Genomic DNA, 8,592 nt, shown 5'->3' with positions numbered 1-8,592 from the left:
TTGACAATGCAAATAACTTGAATAATAAAAATATCTACCATGTCTAAAATCAAAGTGGCGGACTTGTGTAGAAAAATCCGCTGCCATTTTATCATTTTTTGTCAGCTTGTTTTGATTTAATTTTAATCAGAGAATGTTTTAAATTTTGTCATTTTTTTGTATGCCAAACAATTTGTTGTCAATCATAACGTTATATAAAATATCTTGGCATTTTATCAATTTTAACAACAATTAAAGTTCTGAGTTGTCGTAATAACTGTAAATAGTTTAAAATCTATTGTAATCCATTCTTTACATAAATATTTTAATTTGTCAAAAAAATTGTGAAGCGCCAATTATCTCTTTTTTGTACGTCTGTGGTGATTAAAACCAACTGTCCCACGTGGCAACGCCGCCCAGCCGTCATTTCTGACAGGTGACATTCAAATGACGTTTCACTAACCTCACACCACTGGAAACTTATTTTTTTATTTTCCAAAATATGGGCAATGACCATTCACATTTGGGCGGCGTAGAAATAGAGGAAAAATCAGTCGAAGTTTCTGACTTCTGGTCCCACCATTCTGCTACCATAATCAATTCAGAAAACACAACGAATCTCTCGGTACTTACAGGTGAATTATTCGTTGATGGGGCACTATGGAAAACGCACACACCTTTAGAGAAAAATAGCAAGGTTTTCGGAAGTTTACAGTCAAAAACTTGACATTACAAAGTCGCATTTTCAGCATTTAATGATTTATCGCCACCCTTGCATTTTAAGATACATATCATCATGGCAAAAGAGTTCCAAATATTATTTAGCGGTGGAGGAAGTTGTGCCATTAAGCCACGTTCTGGCGACACAAAACACTCTACAAATTTGCATCGGGTTACATTCCATACTGAAGGCTTTGTGTTTTTTGCACGAGAAAGCCTCAATTTCGCATAATAATATCTGCACTGCGGCGATTTACACAAGCAAAGAGGGAAGTTGGAAGTTGGGGGGCATGGAATACGCTTGTAAATTCAACGAACTAAATTCCAATTTTCTGAAAAAGTCGCGAAACAGTCGCTATAACAAAGCTATTGACCCCAATGAAGAGAAACACATACAGGGCCCAAGACGGGATTTTATTGACATTTTCGCATTTGGAGTTCTAGTTTGTGAAGTTTTGAAATCAAAGCCGGAGGGTAAAATAACTGAAATTAGTATTTTTCGGTAATGTTAATTATTTTAGACGATATCCCCGGCCTGACAAGTTTTAAAGAATTGTGCAAAAACGATTTGCAAAACATCGAAGTGGAGTCAAGACCCAAACTCAATTCTCTCCTCCAACACGAATTTTTCAACCACGAATTTATTGTCATACATTCGTTTTTAGTCGAATTACCGTTAAAATCAGATGAGGAGAAAACGCAGTTTTTTCATAGTCTCGCTGAGCGGCTCAGGGCCTTCCCCGAGGTTATTATAGCCAACCAATTGGGTAACTTGTTACTCTCCAGATTAGTTCTTTTGAACAAAACGGCACAAGAGGACTTGTTACCATTTATTTTACGTCTCAAGAGTGGTAACTCTTACACTATGTTTTTTATTTATTTTTTATTCCTACTTGTAGGTGATGATAACACCGAAAATATTTTCACCGAAGACGTATTTAGGAAGTTTTTGACCCCAAAACTACTGGAAATTTTCGGCGTTCGAGACGCCCAAATCCGCCTCTTGCTACTAAACAATTTCAAACATTTTGTTCAAACTTTTACGAAGGAGGAACTACAAGCGTGCATTTTACCCGAGGTACTTACTTCTGGCTCACGCTATATTTTTTATTATATGCGTGTGGATCAATAATTCGAAAGACGTACTTATAGCTATCTCTTTTCAATATTTGTAAAAAAAAGGGCTTGTGACGTATGTCAAAAGTGTACCTTGCTGTCATTTATAATTTCATTTTTAATGAAGAAAACAATTTTGAGGCTAATATTTATACTCTCTATACCATCATAACAATCGTAATTCAAGCCCTGATACCAGAGAGAAACTTTTTTAATTTTTGATTTTAGTACCAACATAAAATGTCAGAGGCTGTCAAATGTCAAAAAGACGGAGGTCATGTCGTATTCTTGATTCACACTACCCCCACTAGCAAATAAATAAAAAATGTACAATTTTTCAGCTTTTGGTCGGTGTTAAAGACACGAACGACCACCTAGTCTCCGTAACCTTGCGCACCCTCGCCGACTTGGTCCCCATTTTGGGGGCCGCGACTGTGATTGGTGGTCGCAGAGGTAAACTTTTCACCGATGGCCGGCCTGTGGCCCACTCCAATCGCCGGTCACGTCGAAATTCGAAAAAAACCGAGTCGGGGCTTCCCCCAGACACCAATCCGATAATTGAAACGAATCAAGTCATTATGGAGCTCCCTGAGCGGCCGAGGCCTGATGGAGAGGAAGGGGAGACCTCCACGGAGGAGGCGGAGCAATCCGTGGAGGAGGATTTGGATAATTGGGAGGATTGGGGGGAATCCCACCCCCAGGAGAGGGTTGAATTAGTTGAATCGAATTCGAGTGAGTCGGTAATGTCGGTTTTTGAAACACAGAATGTGGCGCAGAAAAAATTGCCCGATATTTTGGAATTGGATATTAAGAATCAAACGAATTCGGGGGGAAATGACGATTTTGATTTTTTCCAAGACATGGAACCTGTGATTGAGACTTCGGCGAAATTTGTAGTTGAAGAGAGTGTTAGTAAATTAAAGTTGGGGGTGAACGAAGATGGGAATGACGACGGGTGGGTCGACGAAGACTGGTAGTGGGGTTGTTTTAATTATGTTCAATGTTATGTAAATAAACGTACTTTTAAATTGTTTTTGAATCGTTTTATTTGAATCAAATTTGCCGCCTTTGGCTGTCATTTGACTCAAGATGGTGGCATTTCCGCACATGCGCAGCCTTCTTTCAACCCGGACCGCGGTGGCTAACGAGTGCCTCGTAGTGTCCTTTGTGCTTAATTTTTTCAATAATTACCCAAAATGGTGAGTAAATCGACAAAAATATCCGTGAAAAATAACACTAGATGTAATTCTTCAACCCCCGGTTAAGTTTTTTCCCGAAATTACCCAACTTTTCATTACGATGATCACAGATTTATTTCAATGTGTCTCACTTGCGACTTATGACACCGTTTTTGTACCAATTGTGGGCACTTAACAACACAGTCATTACTAGTTGTGTGAATTTTGGGGCCTTTGCGTAATTTTGGGACAAAATCCGCTAAAAAGTGAGGTTATGTTTTGATACACATGTCATTTCATTTTTAGGGTTTCGTGAAAGTGGTGAAAAACAAGCAATATTTCAAGCGTTTCCAAGTCAAGTTTAAGAGGCGCAGGCAGGGAAAGACCGATTATTACGCCCGCAAGCGTCTTATTGTCCAAGATAAGAACAAATACAACACCCCCAAGTACCGCCTGATTGTGCGTTTGTCCAACCGTGATATTACTTGTCAGGTGGCTTATTCGCGTATTGAGGGAGATAAGATTGTCTGTGCTGCGTACTCTCATGAATTGCCTAAATATGGGGTTAAAGTTGGACTCACCAACTATGCTGCTGCTTATTGCACGGGGTTGCTCTTGGCCCGGCGTTTGTTGAAGCAATTGGGGTTGGATAAGTTGTACACCGGCACTACGGAAGTCACTGGGGATGAGTACAATGTGGAAGGGGTTGAGAATGGACCAGGCGCTTTCAGGTATCATTTTTTGCAATTTATCACCCTAGAATGTAGTGAATATAGAAAATCAAGCAACACAGTTTTCGATTCTGGCGCAATACCTGGTTGTATTTTGAATTAAAACTGGCGACAAATTTAAATACATAATTATGATTTTAATTTTTTTATTACAATTTAAATACAAATAATCGGAATCTTTAATAAAATCGGTTAAATGTGTAATTGTAAAATTTTGTTAAGGTTGTTGTAAATCAACAAATACAGGTGTTCCGTTTTTATTGTCACAAACTTAAACAGGTGATAGAATATTAAATTTTAAGACAAAAGTTTCCTATAAACATGTATCAAAAAATGTTACGTAAGCGAACTACACCCCCTGAAAGAGATGCGTTTTTAATGGGGTTTTCCCACTATTGCAGAATAGATAAAATTACAATAGTTGGTACAGCGGCTTACTTTTAAACACCTGAACGAATTTAAAGATCGGTTGTTGAAATTTTTAATCACAGGTCTCTTAAACGGTGAAACAAATTTAATTTTTAATTTTTATCCTCTTTATGGTCTGTAAGATAAACTGATTTTACTCAAAAACGGTAAGTTTTATCGAAAAAACGCAAGAGAGCTTTTTTTTGTGAAAAACTATGAAATTTAGATTTTGTGGCTGAAAGTGGCAACACCAAAATAGTTAGAGTACTTTTTACCCTAAACCCCCTCAGTTTAGGACGCCCCTGAGTAAAAATTTCGATATTTTTCTTCTTTGAATTCATTTGGGTGTATAAAGGTTATCAGTTGTACCAAATTTTGTAATTTTATCTACGATGGTTTCTGAAATATTGGAAATAATCCATTATAAGATGCACCCCTTTCAGGGTATGGCTCCCTTATATAAAATTTTTCGATATATGTTTATAGGAAACTTTTATCTTAAAATTGAATATTCTATCACCAGGTTAAATTTGTAACAATAAAAATGGAACACCCTGTATAATGGTCTTAAATTGTTTATTTATCAATTGTAATAAACAATTATCAATATTTCGGCCCTTAATTGAAATACAAAGATGGAACTAATGCCATTCGAGCAGGCAAATACTAACGGGTTGTTCAAAAATGAAAACAGATAAAAAAATGCAAAAATCAAAAGAGAAACAAAAATTAAAAAAGTTTTAAAATGAACAAAATCCACAAAAGAAATTGAACAAAGAACAATTAAAAAAATCAAAAATTAAAAACTTCAATGATTTCACAAAACAATAAATAAAGTCTAAAAAATGAAAAAAAAAAACAAAACATTCTTTTAAAAAATAAGCTTTTATTAAAAAATGTACTAAAAAGTAAAAAAAAATTCTATCAGTGAAGAACATTTCTTACACTTTCTATTTTATAATAAATACATATTCGTATTATCAGTGCCATAATTATGGCAAAATGCCTCTTTTAAAATTTTTATTGTTTTGAAACTAAACGTGTTTACAAAAAGTGCTATTTGTAAAAATAAAATCTAATATAAAATTAAACACTATAATAAACTTCGTAACATTTATTATTTACTGATCTACCCAAGTTTGCAATTCATTATTTTTTAACCCACTACTTAGACTATTAAAAAGGAATTTTAAGTTATACGTCGCTGTTCGGCATAAATGTCATTATATTTAACTAAAAACTCAAAATAATGTGACAAAATTACAAAATTCTGATATTCCACGGCATAGTTTGCCTGAAATAACTCAACAAATTTAAAATAGAAATCTGTAGTTTTTGACTGAGAGTACCATCTTTTGGTTGTTTTTATTTCTTTTTGGTCAACCCTGTTGAAGTTGGAGTTTGAAATGATGATTTTTCGGACACATGCGCGTCATCTGACCGGTATTTGGGGCTAACTGAGGACCTGTCGGTGTGTTCTATGCCGTCAGTGTTCCAAAGTTTGTTGACAAATATCGGGTTGTGATTATAACGTGTCTCTGACATTTTTTGTTTGATTGATTCATTGATTTATTTTATGATGAAAACTAATATTTGTTTGAATTCAGGTGCTATTTGGATGTGGGGCTTCAACGTACCACAACCGGGGCTCGTGTTTTCGCTGCAATGAAGGGTGCAGTCGATGGGGGCCTCAACATTCCTCACTCTACAAAACGATTCCCTGGTTATGACGCTGAATCAAAATCTTTCAATGCTGACGTACATCGTTCACATATTTTTGGACAACATGTAGCTGATTACATGCGTTCTTTGGAGGAGGAAGACCCTGAAGCTTTCAAGAGACAGTTCAGTCAGTACATCAAGTTGGGCATTAATGCTGATCAGGTAAAATTTTTAATTATTTCTACGTCCAACGTAAATTACGGCATGTGGTTTTTATACATTGTCGTGTCGCAGTTGGACAACATTAAATCATGATCAAGTGTGTCTTGCTAATGATTTTGGTCAAGATGAAATGATTATGATACAGTGTTTACGTAATTTGCTGAATTGTTATATTGTGTTTTTGTTAGATTGAAGGGATTTATAAGAACGCCCATGCCGCTATTCGAGCTAATCCAGCAGCGGAAAAGAAACCAGAAAAGGCTCCGCCCGCTACCAAGAAGAGGTGGAACCGCAAGAAGCTTACTTTGGCCGAACGCAAGAACCGTGTCGCCCAAAAGAAGAAGTCTTTCATTGCAAAGATTCAAGAAGGACAGGCTGAGCCTTAGATTTTTATTTCTTTGTATTATATAAAAGATCGAGTGTAATCAATAAAATTTGGTTCACGGAAAGAGTATTTTTTGTACACCTGAGTAAAAACCGATCATGTGAATGTCTGTCAAAACTAATTATAATTTGAAAGCAAAAAAGGCAATTCGAGATTTGTCGTTTAAAAATCAATTTTTTGAAATTGGTGTTGCATAATAAATAATGGTAGTAGTTGCCAACTATGAGCGACTAAAATCACTAAATATCTTGATGTTTGATGTGTTTTGAAATTAAAAAATTTCTTATTGAGGTTTGTCGATTAAAAATAAAGAACAAGGATAGATGGAGGGAGAATTGGTGCCGCCGTATTGGCAAGCTATGGGCAGTTGAAACTCGTACTAAATTATGCAATTAGCAATACACCTGTGCACCACAATAGTACTAAAAAAGGGGCGTTTTGGCACTAAATTTGTCACTAGAATCCAATGTAACAGAGAATTCTTTTACTTTATATAGAAAGTTTAAATTTATGACATATTTGACTCTAAAAAATGTAAACGTAGCGTTGTTTTTTTAATAAAGGTTTGAAATTAAATTTAGAACTTAACTTTAAAAAAACGGTTTCACACAAATAAAACAATCACATTAGAACACATAATGCTTCGTACAAATAAGCAATCAAGAGTTCATGAAAAGAGAAATTTGGTCACACGATGTGCAATGTCGTCACAGAATCATTTAATTCAGTTAAAAAAATGTATTTAAACAAACATTAATACTGTTAAGTATATTACAACTGTAATTATTAATAAAAAACGAGAAAATTATGTGTATACTATATTTCAATGGATAGTAGAATTCTCAATGTCACAATTTACGAGTGTACTCAACTTTTATGCACAACGAAGTAACCTTGACAAATGCACTGATCACTTTTGACAGCATTTTGACATTTACTGACAATCTACGAACAGCTGGTGTTTTAATTAGTAAATCTTGAGTTTATTTATTTAAATTGATTTTAATGTGCTCGTTAGCGGAAACCGAAGGGACTACAATACTTCCTATTTGATTTGGATATTTAAAATAATCCAAAACATGAGTGTTTGAATAGTATTTGAACGAGTTTTATTGAGGTCCAATTTTGGTTAAATAACTCAAAGGTATAAGAAAAATACTTTTATTTTGAAGAATTTACTCATAAAAGGTAATTGCAAATCTATCAGATATGATCAACTCAAATAAAAGCATCTGCAGGCAACGTCAGTAGAATCCGGAAATTTTATCCAACAATATTCGTTCTTGCTCAAAACCAAAGAAAGGATCAACTTGGGTTTGCTTCCCCCTAAATAGGCCGGCTTGTGACCTTATTCATAGGAGCAAAATTTTCTTTTAAATGATTTTATGAACTGCAGAACTATCGTCAATAAAGAATTATTATGCTAATCCTCCAACATACCAACACCAAAACACGTTGTATCACAAACTCCTATCACTGAAGCACAAAACTAAATTTGTGATTGTTAACTATTAGTCCTTAACAAACCTTTGAAATTTACCAAAAGGTAATAAAACAATCTTGTTATCCAGTATAAGTTAAATATCTACGGAATATATTGGAGGGTTTTCCGATTTTTAGTCAATCAACTAAACCACTGCACCACTAAGGGTTTCCTTGAGGCAACTGCGTTTCAGTTGGAAACAATAAGTTGTGAGGCACATTACCCTTGTACAAGGGTGCAATTGTTTCATAACAATTTTGTTAATTAAAACTATGGGTGTGGCTAAAATGTTTATTATTATCAATAATGATCTTTGAAGAACCAACCTTTTGTGCAACATTCAAAAGTTTTATTTGTATATTGATAACTGCCACAAACACCATGAACATGATTAACAGATTCTAATAATATGCTTTTCTTCTTACAAATCTTTCATATCAGAGGTTTGATCAACGTTTTGAACAAAATTCTTGGACTTGGGTTTGGTATTCCCAACTTTTAACTTGATAGACACTTTTTTATCAGAGGTAATCGGAGTTATTCACTGTTGTTTCACCCAAAAACAAGCTTCGGCTTAAAATGTATTTTATTACTTGAATGTTCTGAATAAAGCACGCGATTGTGCCTTAAAATTTTGTTAAACCCCAAAACCATCGTACATAACCTTTAATTTCAATGTGACAGAAAAAAACAGCACTGCCACCTTTA

The 8,592-nt window shown here is 34.9% G+C and overlaps 2 protein-coding genes and 1 long non-coding RNA gene across 5 annotated transcripts; 2 read left to right on the top strand and 1 right to left on the bottom strand.

Moving 5' to 3' along the window:
- The first annotated feature begins 389 nt into the window (after nt 1–389).
- On the top strand, nt 390–2,848 carry LOC123009861 (protein-associating with the carboxyl-terminal domain of ezrin). Of its 3 annotated transcripts, none has more exons than XM_044406409.1 (5): nt 390–676; nt 729–1,173; nt 1,221–1,547; nt 1,599–1,777; nt 2,157–2,848. In XM_044406409.1, the coding sequence occupies exons 1-5, from the start codon at nt 482–484 to the stop codon at nt 2,790–2,792; spliced, it is 1,782 nt and encodes a 593-aa protein (XP_044262344.1). In that variant the 5' UTR covers nt 390–481; the 3' UTR covers nt 2,793–2,848. The 3 variants fall into 3 exon arrangements, with proteins under 3 accessions (XP_044262344.1, XP_044262342.1, XP_044262343.1); XM_044406408.1 differs by having other exon boundaries at nt 391–676; nt 1,221–1,550; XM_044406407.1 differs by having other exon boundaries at nt 1,221–1,777.
- Nucleotides 2,849–2,899: 51 nt separating this feature from the next.
- Nucleotides 2,900–6,465, top strand: LOC123009862 (60S ribosomal protein L5). Its single transcript, XM_044406410.1, has 4 exons — nt 2,900–3,014; nt 3,300–3,724; nt 5,740–6,016; nt 6,205–6,465. Exons 1-4 carry the CDS (start codon nt 3,012–3,014, stop codon nt 6,400–6,402), a joined length of 903 nt encoding a protein of 300 aa, XP_044262345.1. The 5' UTR covers nt 2,900–3,011; the 3' UTR covers nt 6,403–6,465.
- A 1,083-nt stretch (nt 6,466–7,548) lies between these two features.
- Nucleotides 7,549–8,554, bottom strand: LOC123009949. Its single transcript, XR_006413053.1, has 4 exons — nt 8,211–8,554; nt 7,929–8,166; nt 7,842–7,877; nt 7,549–7,791 (listed from the first exon to the last, which is right to left on the bottom strand). It is a non-coding gene; the product is annotated as an uncharacterized LOC123009949 (long non-coding RNA).
- Nucleotides 8,555–8,592: the final 38 nt, after the last annotated feature.

This window comes from Tribolium madens, unplaced genomic scaffold (assembly GCF_015345945.1).
Source record: "Tribolium madens isolate multiple individuals breed KSU strain unplaced genomic scaffold, Tmad_KSU_1.1 Scaffold_7;HRSCAF=85;Tcas5.2_LG10, whole genome shotgun sequence".
Classification (NCBI taxonomy): domain Eukaryota; kingdom Metazoa; phylum Arthropoda; class Insecta; order Coleoptera; family Tenebrionidae; genus Tribolium; species Tribolium madens.
Note: the sequence above shows the minus strand (reverse complement) of the source record. Positions and strands in the feature narration are given on the sequence as shown.

Excerpts from the sequence above, each read along its gene's own strand:
- LOC123009862 (XM_044406410.1), top strand. Across the intron at positions 3,725-5,739 it reads AATGGACCAGGCGCTTTCAG|GTGCTATTTGGATGTGGGGC; the intron begins GTATCATTTTTT and ends GTTTGAATTCAG. Across the intron at positions 6,017-6,204 it reads TGGGCATTAATGCTGATCAG|ATTGAAGGGATTTATAAGAA; the intron begins GTAAAATTTTTA and ends TGTTTTTGTTAG.
- LOC123009861 (XM_044406407.1), top strand. The coding sequence starts at position 482 with ATGGGCAATGACCATTCACATTTGGGCGGCGTAGAAATAGAGGAAAAA. Across the intron at positions 677-728 it reads CTTTAGAGAAAAATAGCAAG|CATTTAATGATTTATCGCCA; the intron begins GTTTTCGGAAGT and ends TCGCATTTTCAG. Across the intron at positions 1,778-2,156 it reads AAGCGTGCATTTTACCCGAG|CTTTTGGTCGGTGTTAAAGA; the intron begins GTACTTACTTCT and ends ACAATTTTTCAG.